Source organism: Cebidichthys violaceus, unplaced genomic scaffold, assembly GCF_023349555.1.
Source record: "Cebidichthys violaceus isolate CVI_PGR_0920_01 unplaced genomic scaffold, fCebVio1.0.p SCAF_8, whole genome shotgun sequence".
Taxonomy (NCBI): domain Eukaryota; kingdom Metazoa; phylum Chordata; class Actinopteri; order Perciformes; family Stichaeidae; genus Cebidichthys; species Cebidichthys violaceus.
This window is the reverse complement of record NW_027176964.1, coordinates 6,266,519-6,284,332: the sequence shown is the minus strand read 5'-3', so window position 1 is coordinate 6,284,332 and position 17,814 is coordinate 6,266,519. Positions and strand designations below refer to the sequence as shown.

Here is a 17,814-nt window from a genome sequence, read left to right as displayed (position 1 = left end):
TTAATCGCCACAACCAATTCTACCCAGGCTAAAGGGAAGAAGAACGATACAAACAGTCATCATGTGATGCTTTTGGAAAATGCCGAGTCATGTGGAACATAACTGGTCAATAATGGCTGCAGAAATTATAAAAGACAAATGCAAGGTCCGCCTCGCTAATAGCTGCAGTAATCCTTCTGCCAAAGCAAGACAGAAAGGACTGATGTCATTGAAGCAGAGATTTACACATTTCATGAAATATTATACATGGGGTGTGCATTTTATATGACTCCTTAAATCATATGCAATTTGCTCATACAAATGAGCCTTTCCAAATACCTGCCTTGCCTACGAGCAAGTATTTTTTCATTAGGATCATATTTACAAGCTAGGTTGTTGTGGCTACAGTGAATGAAAGCAATTGAGGCAGCAGACAGGACAATGTTAACTATACAATAAGCTAATAGTATAAAAACCTTCATACAGGTTTTATTGAATTGCAATGTGTACTTAGTCACTGCACTCTATTTAGTCCTCGAAAATAGGTCCCGATCCTCAGTTTGGTAAAAAAATTATGTACAGTAAGTGATGAGTAATGAATTGTTTGAAGCAAATGCAATCAGCAGGTTTAATGAATAAACCATAAGACACATCTCTACAGCTTGGTTGATTCTTGATCAGGGCGTTCTGTTTTTGTGGAGGTATAATTTCTGAAAGACACAGGACAGAAACAGATGCACAACTTAGGGTTATCCTTGATGAAATAAGGAAATGTAAGAGATATCAACTTGTCTAATGATGATAATGATTATTACATATTTGTTCTAGTCACCTGTTGTTCTCGGCCTCATCAGCTGACTCGGGAAGCTCTTTTCTCCTGGTCTCAGGAAGCAGGAAGCAGAGAGCTCCACTGACCAGTGTAAAGCTGCTGAAGACTGTGGTGGGTATGGCCCAGTGGTACACAGCCAAGATGTTGAGCAGTGGAGCCAGTAATCCACCTAGTCTTCCTGACATGGCTCCTAAAGCTGTGGCTGTTTGTCTGAAAGGGGTCATTATAACAGTTAAAACTTCCCCATATTGGTCAAATAGCACATGTGCTAACTCTGAGTTGGTTTAAACAGACACAGGAAAAGATTATAAATATATATTTTGAATGTATGAACCTTTTACTACTTATTACTTAATTTGTCAAGACACTGAACACCGGAGTAGGCTAATAAAGTAATTTGATGTATGTTTTTTTTCATCCTGGTCTATAAAGTTTGCACAAAAGTCACAAGGCTAAATATAAACTGTGAACACCTACCTGACAGGTGTGGGAAACAACTCCTGCATAAAGACATTACATATAGAACCAGCCCAGATCAGGAAAAAACGAGCTGCGACAGCTAAAGATGTAACAGCAATGGCATGTCCTGAAAACATAAAAAAGAGATTAAACCTAACAAACAAGACATAGACATGACATTGTCAATTTGCTGACCAAATCAAATGGTTTACCTTGAGGAACAGCAAGGATAAATATGCAAAAGAGTCCCCCGGTCAGAAGTGTTGATATGAGTGATATTCTTCTCCCAAAAACTTCCAAAAGCCACATGGAGAGTAAATTAGCTGGTATTTCAATAGCACCGAACAAGAACTGTGTCAAGAAGATGTTCAAGCCGAAGTTTCCCATATTGAAGTACAGGCAGTAAATGGCAAGGTTCAATGAAAACCTTAAAAAACAGAAGACGCCCTGCATTATCATATCATATCATCACTTTCATAGCACATGTACAACATTTTTTGAATGTTCCAGATTTGTGATTGGTCATTTAATTCTGCTATATCACAAGTAAATTACCACCCAACTAACCAACTTAGCTAGTTGAACATTAGTAATACATATGCAATGAATAGCTGCTACTTATAGTACTAATAATACTAGTGTTCATTCAATCACTTCAATATTTAATATAGTGTTTGTCTCACTTTTATTTAGCATTTTGTAAATATTATTTTTGGAAATTTCAACTTACCAACCCAATACTACAATGAAGAAATATCTGATCAGTAGAGGTGATCTGAAAATAATCTTTATACCTCCTTTGTTCACAGGCTCTTTCATTGCAATCTGTGGCAGAAATTGTATTTAATGTGTTAACTACACATATCCTATATACTTCAATATCAGGCACATCATATTCTACTGAAAACAGGTAAAACAATAACCTCAAACTAATAGTAATAGGTATTTCTGTATAAATAATTATACAGAAAACAGTATGAATATCGTAGAATAGATAGCTTGTAATTATATTAATGAAATTGACAAATAAATGAATAACTAGACAATGTAATTATTATAAAGAAATCAAATAAAGCTATGTCATATGAAAAATAGAAATGTAATAAATGAATAAGCAATGAGATATATATCTAAATAAATCAGTGTCCACTGAAATATTTTCATTTGTGGTTATCATTTAAAAAACACCTTGACAACTCTATATGATTTCATGAATTTTGTTTTCTGTTATTTATGTCACATAAATGAGACAGCATCTAATCGTGACCCACACACATTGACAGGAAATTTCACAGGGATCTCATTTTTTTTTCAGCTATTATACATAAGTCATACCAATCTGGTAGAACACTGCTGCTTAACATATTATATGTGGCAGCTTTAAGTTTCAATACCTTTTCCAACAGAGAGTCTGGAACAGTGCGTTTGTTGATGGCGGCCGCCTTGACAATCAGCTGTTTGGCCTCTTCTGTCCTTCCCCTGCTTAACAACCATCTGGCTGACTCTGGAATGAACCTGATAAAAACAAGAACAGTGACAGTTCAATTAGTCAATAATTTGCAAACAAAACAATAAAGACAGATAAAAAGGGTGAATATGCACACCATATGTAGATAACAAGCAATATATCTGGAGATGCTGTGATTAGTTGAGTCAGTCTCCAGTGTCGGATTCCGTAGATCACACCAGCGAGGACGCACTGTCCAACTGCACCAAATAACTGAGCCACACATGTTCCCCACGATCTTTTGGATGGCCCGATCCACTCAGTGGCTGCAATCAGGAAAATATAACATTCAATGTACATTGCATTTAAACACCTTCTCCTGTAAAATAAAGACAGTATAAGATTTAAAAGAGGTCAACCTGGCCTTTTGGGAAATTGCGATGGTCATTTTTAAAAACGAGGCCTATTTGCAGGCCTCAGCTCGAATAAAGATAAGAAATACCTAATTAAGTGTATAATTAAATAAAAAAATAAAAAAATAAAAAATATTTTTTTTTTATATATTTTTGAGATGTGAAAAATCATGGAACTATCAGTATACATGTTACAGGTTAACATAAGATAAGGATGGAACACAGCACAACTTGGAAAATTCTAAAACTCGCCCTGGAAAAACAGCAATTTCAGGATATTGGTTTTTGGAAATTATGGAAATCCAAGATTTAAAATATTCCCAGCTCTTATAACAACTGATAAAGGCTCTCTATACACAGTTATACATAGATACAGTGAAACATTTATAAAATATAGAGCATATCAAATTAAAAAACTGATTAAATATTCCAATATTTGAATAAAAAACTATTTTTTAAATTCAAAAACACTCTATATCACTTCTATGTATCACTCCTGATGTTCAATGAATCAAAAGACAGAAGATTGGACCTTTTTTGAGTGTTTAAACTCTTTCTAAGCCCTTTTTAGTTGTTTAGTTTATGGTCACATACTGCTTCAGATTCAGCCCACTCTCTCTGTTCAGGGCTGTATCTCAGCCCCCCTTTCTCCGATTTTCACCATTGAGACCTCCTTCGAACCGTAGGAGCCAATAGAATTGCCTGGAATTGAAAGCTAGATGATTGACAGCACTATTAGCCAATGGGAATGATAAACGTCCCATCTGATGGCAGATCTGAAATCTAATTTGCTGAGCTTCCAACCCTCCCAAGAAGCCGAGGAGTGTCGGAGAGACACGAATCGAACGGATTCACACGGAGCACATGCAGCTGGACATACCAAGCAGTGGAAGTACGGAGATATTTCATTTTTTCGCTGAGATTCGACCAAAAGTGAGTACAATATTCGATGAAAGCTGTGTGACTTTTTGTGTTCGAAGCTGAATATCTCTGCGATGGTTTACCGGAGAGAGAAATGGAAGATATGTCCGTAATCTCCGTCAAGCGGACGTGCTTTTTCATGCTGCATGTTCGTAGGTAGCACGTTGCTAACGGAGTGTAGCAGCTGTTTTCTCCGGTCTTTTCCAGTCATATCGAGTATGATTTATGATATTTTGTTATTTGTTTGCTTGGCTGATGGGAGATGTGTTTGTCTCATGTAGAAGTGACCGAGTTTATGTTGTTCCCAGGACGCTGAGGTTTCTGCAGAACTATAACATCATTATATTCGTTCTTCGGGGGTTCTCTGCCAGTTACTTTTAACACAAAACTCTCTAAGTTTTTATGTACTCTGCATCCAAATGGGGGACCCTCGGGCTTACCTGGTTTTAATACAACAAAAAGCCTTTTGTTGCTACCTTATCCTAAATATGCATAAACTCAGTATACCTACACAGTATAATACAGTTGATTCGATATCCTCCAGCTCCAACTCCCACCAAGAACTGGAATACTAAATATAGGTAGACATTTGGGCTTAGGGCTGTTGTTACAGTAAATATAAACATTATTACTGCTGGAATTTGAGTTGCTCGTTTGCGACCAAACCTGCAACAGAAAGAGATGAAGAAAATTATACAGAATAGACAGTATGACTTGAACTGAGCATTAGCATTATGTATACCAAAGGATTTCAACACAACAGCCATTATAACACTGCTGCATTTGTAGGTATTTGTGTTTGTCTCCTGTAGTTAGTTTTAAAGTTAATGCTATGGTCAGGATTTGGAGAAATAGTTCAACATTTTGGGAAATATGTATCTCTAATGCTTCCAAATGAATGTCGTATCGTGTTCATTTAATCCATGTTAATTTGTGACAATTAAGAAGATTAACTAAACAAAACGCATAAGTATCATAAATGTTTGTTTGCCACAGAGCTTTTTTGTTTTTTTCAATAATCCAAAATCGAATATGAAAAAAGCCATGAGCTTTTTGTTGATTCTAATTTCTCAGGTTGGCCTACAAAAATACATCATCCCTGCATCCACACAAAACCGGAAGTAAACAATTTGTGGTTTAACAGCGGGATTTCAATAATATCTGAGTGCAAGCATACAGTTTGAGTGGAAACAGAGCAAATCCAAGTGCAAGCAAGGGCTGAATAAAGATAGGACAAAAAAGCTCCATATCTAAATTGCATGCATTTCTTTCATAGACCAAAAACACAAATCGTTACTGTATGAAATACTTACGATTCAGCAAAAGGTCCAAATATGAGGGAACCAACAAGAACCCCTGCCATGAAAACTGCTTGTATCACTTCGATCAAGTTAGCTTTGTCACAAACTAGATCAAACTGTTAAAAAAGAAAAATGTTTTATGAAATAATTCATGAATGTTTAATTCATTAACCAAATGTCAGCTTGTCTTCACTCATTACGTACATCAGTGACTATGGTGGCATCATACATCGTGTTGTAGTAAACCCATCCATTCCGGCACCCTGTGGTCTCATTGAGTCCGTACTCCCTGATGGCTCCGATGTCCCAGTCCACAGGGACAAACATTTGACACTTGCTGAAGGTCCCATCCTCCTCCCGGGGCAGAGTCAGGTTCAGCTGCTCATCTGCGGTCAGGTTGGAGTCAGCCTGAAGGATCCAGTCTGTGTTACAGTGTCGCTCTGGGTCAGACTGGATAAAAATAAAGCTTGCAAAGACAAAAGACTGAATGACATTTGGAAAGCAAAGTGCAATCAGAGTGAGCTGCTGGAATAACCCAAATTCTCCAATGCTCCTCAGGATCTCTCCGAAATCTGCCATGTTGATATCAGGTATCTCACTTTGAAAAGTGCTGCGCCACAGTTTTAACCTAAATCCATCAATGTTTAACCCAACTAACTTATATTCAAGCACATAGATTTATTACATTGACTGGTGGTCACCTGACGTGCACAGACATCGTTAAACCAATTAAAATATAACTAAAGTGATATAAAACGATGCTGTGCACAATTGATGCAGGTGAAAGTAAATGATTTGACCAACCTCAGGAATAGAGTGTTATTTGAAATGATCTTTTATTTACTTTCAAAGCTGACCACATTAAAAGTTGAGCTTGTGCCATGTATGGCCATTGCAGCCAAAAGGTTAGTAATCATATTTTGTATCGTGCATCCTGGTGGTCAGGAGAGAAAAAGTAGAGGTTAGCATGTGGATGATTGATATCATCATCATGTAATTTCCAGACCATTTAATTGTTTTAGGCTACAACTAACTACATGTACCTTGAAATACTTGTAGCAATCTCTATGGAATTAAATTTAGTACAAATGATAAGCAATATATGAAGCCAAATTTTACAGTTTGTTTTGCCCAAGCAAAGAAACACAAAGCAAGTCTGGTAGACACTGGCACAACGACGAGAATGGCAGTAACAGTAAACAGTAACTTTGTGAGCTGTCTTACACTAAAATGGACATTTGATTTCTACTACACATTTCTTTTCAAAACTATCATTCTGCACTTTGAACTAAAATGGAAGTCCCCTCTATTATTACAGTTTCTCATAGTATATCCCTTGCCTTCAAGATCCCAGGTACAAGCTAAACAAAGTGGTGGCACAAAGTCTTATAAATTATTGGAGAAATTTGTAGGTTTCTATTTAGCTAATAAGCAAGCTTTGCTTAGCAACTTCTAAAGTGGTACAGGAATGAGTCATAAAAACCGCAAATGAGTTACCATATGTTGCACTTCTGGTTCTCTTGTCTTGAAGGTTTGAATGGGTTTTTGGTTAGATATATAAAAAAATGTCTGTGGTAAACACAACCTAAGAGATTTTAACCTTTTTACGATATAAAATACATAAGTAAATACCTCACTTTTGAATCTTAGAGCTTTTACATGGTTGCTAATAAGTGAATAAATGAGACTATAAAGCACACTTCACAACCTTTGGTATACTCGCGCTCATGCAACTGTCGTATAGTTAGTTTGACGTTAACGTTTTACTTTTTGCATTTACTCTTCAAAACCATAAAAGTGGTGTTCATTTGTGAAGATCATCTTGCTCAACAAAACAGTGTCATACAGTATTTTATTCAATAATTCTAAAATCTAATGTAAAAAATCCCATTATCTTTTTTTAATGCTAATTTCAAAGGTTGGCCTACAAAAATACCTCATCCCCGCAGCATTGTCAATTAATTTCAGAGAAAATACAAGACTAATTAAAGCTGCAAGCAGCATTGATCGGGCCCTCGCAACGTCACACACGTCGAGGGTACTGGCAGGACTCTGGTTGATGCAGCAATGCATTTCTGTGACCATCATACACTGCAAGCACAAGTTAGATGATATTTCCTGCGTCGACCAGCAGCATAGCAAGACCATGTTGCCAGGTCTTAAGCCTCAAATGTTTTGAGTGTAGCTCCGATACAATCATAAATGTAAGCCTGTTAAGATCATTAAGAAAATGAACGTGTGAATGTGCTTCAGTATTTGTAACATAACAGACTGTCAGGTTACTGGGATGGAGTTCAACTCCCTGCAGTGTCCTACTGATTGTATTTGGACTTACATGAAAGTTAACAGAACAGCAGTGTCATTTGTTTTTACTTGAACACTTTAATTTGACACTGTTTTCATTTTAAGCTCTTCTGTAACTTTAGATTGTAGTGTGAAGCATTCATTGTAACATTTAACCTGATTCTCATGTAGATGCTCTAGACAGATCATTTATACTAATGCCCACTGACATGGTTTGAAAAACACTGTTGATTAACTTTTGTTCTCCAAGCATCTTAGTTTGCACATATTTAGATCAGAGAAGTCTTTTTCTCATGGTGTGCCCACAAACCCTGTTTGGGCCGCTGTTATTATAGAATTCTGTTTACGTTTGTGGTTGCCAGTAGGTGGCGCTATGACTATGAGTTAATATTGGCATGCAGAAGACCTAAAATCACGACAGCAATCAAGCATGTCAAGTTTGGGGCAGTTTTGTAAGGTTGAGTTACAAGAGCTTGATGGATGATGGCGAATCATGTAAAATTGCCGCGACACCAAGTCCATGTTTTCTGATAAAACATCAAGCTTTTAGTAACTTTTAATCGTTAAGGTCTTTAGGTTGTTCTGACCAAATTCTAAGCTGATCGGATTATTTCCCTAGGAGGAGTTCGTAGTGCAGCACCTGGAAAAGGAAATAAAACCACAAGAAATTCATACAAAATTCAAATTGGCTGACTTCCGGTTGGGTTTAGAGCATGGACCCCTAAGACTTTTTTTAAGTCTACATGTGATACACCTGCTTACTTAATTTCATACATCTAGGTGAAACGTACTGCGAGGGCTGCATCGTCGAAATATTGTAGGGGGCGCTATCGAGCCGAGTTGCCACTCTGAAGCATTAAAATCACATCAGATAACTACATTCAGGATTTTAAATGTGTGTGACAAGTTTGATTTTGTTTTGAGTATTTTTAGCCCCTCAAAAACACCTTTGTTTTTCATGGCGAGGAATGCATCGCCACGGCAACAGCATTTCACGAAACAACAAGCTTTGAGTAACTTTTAATCACAAAGGTCTTTAGATTGTTCTGACCAAATTCTAAGTTGATCTGATTAGTTCCCTGGGAGGAGTTCGTTAAAGTAGAGCGCCTGGAAATTGAAAAAACGACACTAGAAATTCAGACTATATTCAAAATGGCTGACTTCCGGTTGGGTTTAGGGCATGGCCCCAAGAGACTTTTATTTAAGTCCACATGTGATACATGTGCCTACCAAATTTTGTTAATCTATGTGAAACGTACTGCGAGGGCTGCTTCGTCGAAATTTTGTAGGGGGCGCTATTGAGCCGATTTAACACTCTGATTGAATAAAATCATATTATAGAACTACATTTTGGCCTTGTGATCTGTGTGTCAAGATTGCTTCTGTTTCGAGCTTTTTTAACCTCTCCAAATGACCATCGTTTTTCACGGCGAAGACTGCGTTACCACGGCAACGGCGTTTGACGAAACATCAAAAGCTTAGAGAACTGGCATTATGAACTTCTTACATTTGTGTGGAACAAATTTGATGTTGATCTGATTTTCCAACTAAGAGAAACAAGCCAAAGTATAAAGACTTTAACTTACTGTTGCCAGTAGGTGGCGCTATGACTATGATTCAAAATTGGCTTGCAGATGTCTTCAGGCCTGGAGTTTAATCAAACATGTGAAATCTGGTAAAGATCTGATGATGCGGAGTCGAGTTACATCAGTTTATTCGTTCATGGCGAAGGATCGAAATTCGCAGAGCCACCACGTCGCCACGCTTCGACAACTTCCTACAATTTTAACAATGAAGCATTATCAAGGTCTTAAGGCTTTTGTGACAAAATTTGAGAGGGATCCGATTAATCTGTGAGCAGTAGGGTGTCAAAGTACACAACCTATGACTTCCTGTTGCCACTAGGTGGCGCTATTACTATGATTCAAAATTGTCATATACATGTGTTCGGGGTCAGGATGTTATGACATATGAGAAATTTGGAGCAGATTAGGCAATGTACAGCCGAGTTACAACAACTTCCTGTTTCATGGCGAATGGTGTTTTTTTGCCGCCACGCCACGGACACATAGTTCGATAACTTTTTGATCTTTGAGTATCGTTTCACTGCCAAGGTCTCAAGAGCATACTGACCAAATCTGAAGGCAATCGGGTTTAATCTCTAGGAGGAGTTCGTTAAAGTACGGCGCCTTGAAACGGTCCAAAAACGTCATAAAATTCAAAATGGCCGACTTCCTGTTTGGTTTAGGATATACCTCCTTTTGACTTTTTTGTACGTCCCATCAAGTTCCACAAACCTACCAAATTTCATACAGCTAGGTGAAACCCAAAGTTGGGGCTACTCTGTAGGGGGCGCTATCGAGCCAAAATGTCATGCCGCAGCTGGACACCCCAATAATACTGGAATTTTCACCACGATTGAATTTTGTGCCAAATTTCAAAAGATTCCCAGTATCCCAAGCACCTCCTTTTTGCGATGAAACTGGTACGATAATAATAATAATAATAATAATAATAATAATAATAATAATAATAAAAAACATTAGAATAACAATAGGTCCTCCGCTCCGACTACGTCGGTGCTCGGGCCCTAATAATAAAAAACATTAGAATAACAATAGGTCCTCCGCTCCGACTACGTCGGTGCTCGGGCCCTAATAATAAAAAACATTAGAATAACAATAGGTCCTCCGCTCCGACTACGTCGGTGCTCGGGCCCTAATAATAATAATAATAAATATTAGAATAACAATAGGTCCTCCGCTCCGACTACGTCGGTGCTCGGGCCCTAATAATAATAATAATAAACATTAGAATAACAATAGGTCCTCCGCTCCGACTACGTCGGTGCTCGGGCCCTAATAATAATAATAATAATAATAAAAAACATTAGAATAACAATAGGTCCTCCGCTCCGACTACGTCGGTGCTCGGGCCCTAATAAAAAACATTAGAATAACAATAGGTCCTCCGCTCCGACTACGTCGGTGCTCGGGCCCTAATAATAATAATAATAATAATAAAAAACATTAGAATAACAATAGGTCCTCCGCTCCGACTACGTCGGTGCTCGGGCCCTAATAATAATAATAAAAAACATTAGAATAACAATAGGTCCTCCGCTCCGACTACGTCGGTGCTCGGGCCCTAATAAAAAACATTAGAATAACAATAGGTCCTCCGCTCCGACTACGTCGGTGCTCGGGCCCTAATAATAAAAAACATTAGAATAACAATAGGTCCTCCGCTCCGACTACGTCGGTGCTCGGGCCCTAATAATAATAATAATAAACATTAGAATAACAATAGGTCCTCCGCTCCGACTACGTCGGTGCTCGGGCCCTAAAAAAACATTAGAATAACAATAGGTCCTCCGCTCCGACTACGTCGGTGCTCGGGCCCTAATTACACTATCGATTGTAAGGTTGCCCAACAGTCCGACAAAAGTCAGTTAGCTGTAAAGCATGAACGCCAAGAACTGAAGAACTTCTCTCCGTACAATGTCTTTCTACTTGAAAGTCAGTGGTTTACTTTCAAAATCCAGTATCAGTTTCAGTGACTGGCTGAAATTCAATTGTCCCCTCCTGGCCTCGGACAATGCTCACTGTCGGTCTAAGTTGATGATGGTCTCTCCTAGTCTGGCATGTCCTCCTCGTCGTAAAACCTCGCTTGACCACAGTCCCGTATCCTCTTGGTGCCGATTCCACTCCGACTCATCTTATCTCCATATATGGCCAATGAAAGAACGCCTGTCTTAAAAGATCCCTATTGCTCCCTTATGGCTCTAAACATTCAGTAACTATACTTCTAATTTATTGCATTCAATGATTATGATTTTATGATTTAAGACCTCTGTAAGTTAATATTGACGTTCAACATCCACCACTAGGGGTGCTAGTAAACATACTAGGAATGCTTTTTAGGGCCCGAGCACCGACGTAGTCGGAGCGAAGGACCTATTGTTATTCTAATGTTTTTTATTATTATTATTATTATTATTATTATTATTATTAGGGCCCGAGCACCGACGTAGTCGGAGCGGAGGACCTATTGTTATTCTATTGTTTTTTATTATTATTAGGGCCCGAGCACCGACGTAGTCGGAGCGGAGGACCTATTATTATTCTAATGTTTTTTATTATTATTAGGGCCCGAGCACCGACGTAGTCGGAGCGGAGGACCTATTGTTATTCTAATGTTTTTTATTATTATTATTATTATTAGGGCCCGAGCACCGACGTAGTCGGAGCGGAGGACCTATTGTTATTCTAATGTTTTTTATTATTATTATTATTATTATTATTATTATTATTAGGGCCCGAGCACCGACGTAGTCGGAGCGGAGGACCTATTGTTATTCTATTGTTTTTTATTATTATTAGGGCCCGAGCACCGACGTAGTCGGAGCGGAGGACCTATTATTATTCTAATGTTTTTTATTATTATTAGGGCCCGAGCACCGACGTAGTCGGAGCGGAGGACCTATTGTTATTCTAATGTTTTTTATTATTATTATTATTATTAGGGCCCGAGCACCGACGTAGTCGGAGCGGAGGACCTATTGATATTCTAATGTTTTTTATTAGGGCCCGAGCACCGACGTAGTCGGAGCGGAGGACCTATTGTTATTCTAATGTTTTTTATTATTATTATTAGGGCCCGAGCACCGACGTAGTCGGAGCGGAGGACCTATTGTTATTCTAATGTTTTTTTAATATTATTATTATTATTATTATTATTATTATTATCGTACCAGTTTCATCGCAAAAAGGAGGTGCTTGGGATACTGGGAATCTTTTGAAATTTGGCACAAAATTCAATCGTGGTGAAAATTCCAGTATTATTGGGGTGTCCAGCTGCGGCATGACATTTTGGCTCGATAGCGCCCCCTACAGAGTAGCCCCAACTTTGGGTTTCACCTAGCTGTATGAAATTTGGTAGGTATGTGGAACGTGATGGGTCGTACAAAAAAGTCAAAGGAGGTATATCCTAAACCAAACAGGAAGTCGGCCATTTTGAATTTTATGACGTTTTTGGACCGTTTCAAGGCGCCGTACTTTAACAAACTCCTCCTAGAGATTAAACCCGATTGCCTTCAGATTTGGTCAGTATGCTCTTGAGACCTTGGCAGTGAAACGATACTCAAAGATCAAAAAGTTATCGAACTATGTGTCCGTGGCGTGGCGGCAAAAAAACACCATTCGCCATGAAACAGGAAGTTGTTGTAACTCGGTTGTACATTGCCTAATCTGCTCCAAATTTCTCAGATGTCATAACATCCTGACCCTGAACACATGTATATGACAATTTAGAATCATAGTAATAGCGCCACCTAGTGGCAACAGGAAGTCATAGGTTGTGTACTTTGACACCCTACTGCTCACAGATTAATCGGATCCCTCTCAAATTTTGTCACAAAAGCCTTAAGACCTTGATAATGCTTCATTGTGAAAAATGTAGGAAGTTGTCGAAGCGTGGCGATGTGGCGGCTCTGCGAATTTCGATCCTTCGCCATGAACGAATAAACTGATGTAACTTGACTCCGCATCATCAGATCTTTACCAGATTTCACATGTTTGATTAAACTCCAGGCCTGAAGACATCTGCAAGCCAATTTTGAATCATAGTCATAGCGCCACCTACTGGCAACAGTAAGTTAAAGTATCTATACTTTGGCTTGTTTCTCTAAGTTGGAAAATCAGATCAACATCAAATTTGTTCCACACAAATGTAAGAAGTTCATAATGCCAGTTCTCTAAGCTTTTGATGTTTCGTCGAACGCCGTTGCCGTGGTAACGCAGTCTTCGCCGTGAAAAACGATGGTCATTTGGAGAGGTTAAAAAAGCTCGAAACACAAACAAACTTGACACACAGATCACAAGGCCAAAATGTAGTTCTATAATATGATTTTATTCAATCAGAGTGTTAAATCGGCTCAATAGCGCCCCCTACAACATTTCGACGAAGCAGCCCTCGCAGTACGTTTCACATAGATTAACAAAATTTGGTAGGCACATGTATCACATGTGGACTTAAATAAAAGTCTCTTGGGGCCATGCCCTAAACCCAACCGGAAGTCAGCCATTTTGAATTTAGTCTGAATTTCTAGTGTCGTTTTTGCAATTTCCAGGCGCTCTACTTTAACGAACTCCTCCCAGGGAACGAATCAGATCAACTTAGAATTTGGTCAGAACAATCTAAAGACCTTTGTGATTAAAAGTTACTCAAAGCTTGTTGTTTCGTGAAATGCCGTTGCCGTGGCAATGCATTCCTCGCCATGAAAAACAGAGGTGTTTTTGAGGGGCTAAAAATACTCAAAACAAAATCAAACTTGTCACACATATTTAAAATCCTGAATGTAGTTATCTGATGTGATTTTAATGCTTCAGAGTGGCAACTCGGCTCGATAGCGCCCCCTACAATATTTCAACAATGCAGCCCTCGCAGTACGTTTCACCTAGATGTATGAAATTAAGTAAGCAGGTGTATCACATGTAGACTTAAAAAAAAGTCTTAGGGGTCCATGCTCTAAACCCAACCGGAAGTCAGCCAATTTGAATTTTGTATGAATTTCTTGTGGTTTTATTTCCTTTTCCAGGTGCTGCACTACGAACTCCTCCTAGGGAAATAATCCGATCAGCTTAGAATTTGGTCAGAACAACCTAAAGACTTTAACGATTAAAAGTTACTAAAAGCTTGATGTTTCATCGGATAACATGGACTTGGTGTCGCGGCAATTTTACATGATTCGCCATCATCCATCAAGCTTTTGTAACTCAACCTTATTTTGTCAAAACTGCCCCAAACTTGACATGCTTGATTGCTGTCGTGATTTTAGGACTTCTGCATGCCAATATTAACTCATAGTCATAGCGCCACCTACTGGCAACCACGGACGTAAACAGAATTCTATAATAACAGCGGCCCAAACAGGGTTTGTGGGCACACCATGAGAAAAAGACTTCTCTGATCTAAATATGTGCAAACTAAGATGCTTGGAGAACAAAAGTTAATCAACAGTGTTTTTCAAACCATGTCAGTGGGCATTCATATAAATGATCTGTCTAGAGCTTCTACATGAGAATCAGGTTAAATGTTACAATGAATGCTTCACACTACAATCTAAAGTTACAGAAGAGCTTAAAATGAAAACAGTGTCAAATTAAAGTGTTCAAGTAAAAACAAATGACACTGCTGTTCTGTTAACTTTCATGTAAGTCCAAATACAATCAGTAGGACACTGCAGGGAGTTGAACTCCATCCCAGTAACCTGACAGTCTGTTATGTTACAAATACTGAAGCACATTCACACGTTCATTTTCTTAATGATCTTAACAGGCTTACATTTATGATTGTATCGGAGGTACACTCAAAACATTTGAGGCTTAAGACCTGGCAACATGGTCTTGCTATGCTGCTGGTCGACGCAGGAAATATCATCTAACTTGTGCATGCAGTGTATGATGGTCACAGAAATGCATTGCTGCATCAACCAGAGTCCTGCCAGTACCCTCGACGTGTGTGACGTTGCGAGGGCCCGATCAATGCTGCTTGCAGCTTTAATTAGGGCCCGAGCACCGACGTAGTCGGAGCGGAGGACCTATTGTTATTCTAATGTTTTTTATTATTATTATTATTATTATTATTATCGTACCAGTTTCATCGCAAAAAGGAGGTGCTTGGGATACTGGGAATCTTTTGAAATTTGGCACAAAATTCAATCGTGGTGAAAATTCCAGTATTATTGGGGTGTCCAGCTGCGGCATGACATTTTGGCTCGATAGCGCTCCCTACAGAGTAGCCCCAACTTTGGGTTTCACCTAGCTGTATGAAATTTGGTAGGTATGTGGAACGTGATGGGACGTACAAAAAAGTCAAAGGAGGTATATCCTAAACCAAACAGGAAGTCGGCCATTTTGAATTTTATGACGTTTTTGGACCGCTTCAAGGCGCCGTACTTTAACGAACTCCTCCTAGAGATTAAACCCGATTGCCTTCAGATTTGGTCAGTATGCTCTTGAGACCTTGGCAGTGAAACGATACTCAAAGATCAAAAAGTTATCGAACTATGTGTCCGTGGCGTGGCGGCAAAAAAACACCATTCGCCATGAAACAGGAAGTTGTTGTAACTCGGCTGTACATTGCCTAATCTGCTCCAAATTTCTCATATGTCATAACATCCTGACCCTGAACACATGTATATAACAATTTAAAATCATAGTAATAGCGCCACCTAGTGGCAACAGGAAGTCATAGGTTGTGTACTTTGACACCCTACTGCTCACAGATTAATCGGATCCCTCTCAAATTTTGTCACAAAAGCCTTAAGACCTTGATAATGCTTCATTGTGAAAATTGTAGGAAGTTGTCGAAGCATGGCGACGTGGCGGCTCTGCGAATTTCGATCCTTCGCCATGAACGAATAAACTGATGTAACTCGACTCCGCATCATCAGATCTTTACCAGATTTCACATGTTTGATTAAACTCCAGGCTTGAAGACATCTGCAAGCCAATTTTGAATCATAGTCATAGCGCCACCTACTGGCAACAGTAAGTTAAAGTCTTTATACTTTGGCTTGTTTCTCTAAGTTGGAAAATCAGATCAACATCAAATTTGTTCCACACAAATGTAAGAAGTTCATAATGCCAGTTCTCTAAGCTTTTGATGTTTCGTCGAACGCCGTTGCCGTGGTAACGCAGTCTTCGCCGTGAAAAACAATGGTCATTTGGAGAGGTTAAAAAAGCTCAAAACACAAGCAAACTTGACACACAGATCACAAGGCCAAAATGTAGTTCTATAATATGATTTTATTCAATCAGAGTGTTAAATCGGCTCAATAGCGCCCCCTACAAAATTTCGACGAAGCAGCCCTCGCAGTACGTTTCACATAGATTAACAAAATTTGGTAGGCACATGTATCACATGTGGACTTAAATAAAAGTCTCTTGGGGCCATGCCCTAAACCCAACCGGAAGTCAGCCATTTTGAAATTTGTATGAATTTCTAGTGTCGTTTTAGACATTTCCAGGGGCTCTACTTTAACGAACTCCTCCTAGGGAATTAATCAGATCGACTTCAAATTTGGTCAGTACAATCTAAAGATCTTTGTGATGAAAAGTTACTCAAAGGTTGTTGTTTCGTGAAAGGCCGTTGCCGTGGCGACGCATTCTTCGCCACGAAAAACAAAAGTGTTTTTGAGGGGCTAAAAATGCTCAAAACGTAACCAAACTTGTCAAACACATTTAAAATCCTGAATGTAGTTATCTGATGTGATTTTAATGCTTCAGAGCGGCAAGTTGGCTCGATAGCGCCCCCTACAATTTTTTGACGATGCAGCCCTCGCAGTACGTTTCACCTAGCTGTATAAAATTTGGTAAGCAGATGTATCACATGTAGACTTAACAAAAAGTCTAGGGGTTCATGCTCTAAACCCAACCGGAAGTCAGCCATTTTTAATTTTGTATGAATTTCTCCTGTTTTTTTCCATTTCCATGTGCTGTACTACGAACTCCTCCTAGGTAATTAATCAGATCAGCTTAGAATTTGGTCAGAACAATCTAAAGACCTTTGTGATTAAAAGTTTAGAATTCATCAAACATGGACTTGGTGTAGCGGCCATTTTACATGGTTCGCCATCATCCATCAAGCTGTTGTAACTCAACTGTACTTTGTCAAAACTGTCCCAAAGTTGACATGCTTGATTACTGTCATGATTTTAGGACATCTGCATGCCAATATTAACTCATAGTCATAGCGCCACCTACTGGCAACCACGGACGTAAGCAGGATTCTATAATTACAGCGGCCCGAACACTGAACTTAATAAAAGGGTTTGTGGACACACCATGAGAAAAAGACTTCTCTGATCTAAATATGTGCAAACTAAGATGCTTGGAGAGCAAAAGTTAGACAACAGTGGTTCTCAAACCATGTCAGTGGGCATTAGTATAAATGATCAGTCCAGAGCTTCTATTCGAGAATCAGAATAAATGTTGCAATGAATGCTTCACACTACAATCTAAAGTTACAGAAGAGCTTAAAATGAAAACAGTGTTAAATTAAAGTGTTCAAGTAAAAGCAAATTACACTACTGTTCTGTTAACTTTCATGTGAGTCCAAATACAATCAGCAGGACACTGCACCCAGTAAACTGACAAG

General features: G+C 38.8%; 1 protein-coding gene across 1 annotated transcript; it reads right to left on the bottom strand.

Moving 5' to 3' along the window:
- Positions 1-533: 533 nt before the first annotated feature.
- LOC137866037 (solute carrier family 22 member 13-like) lies at positions 534-5,928 on the bottom strand. The gene is made up of 10 exons (XM_068701674.1): positions 5,554-5,928; positions 5,362-5,465; positions 4,560-4,714; positions 2,872-3,040; positions 2,662-2,782; positions 1,998-2,092; positions 1,480-1,694; positions 1,286-1,394; positions 812-1,018; positions 534-689 (listed from the first exon to the last, which is right to left on the bottom strand). Exons 1-10 carry the CDS (start codon positions 5,926-5,928, stop codon positions 635-637), a joined length of 1,605 nt encoding a protein of 534 aa, XP_068557775.1. The 3' UTR covers positions 534-634.
- Between the last annotated feature and the right edge of the window lie 11,886 nt (positions 5,929-17,814).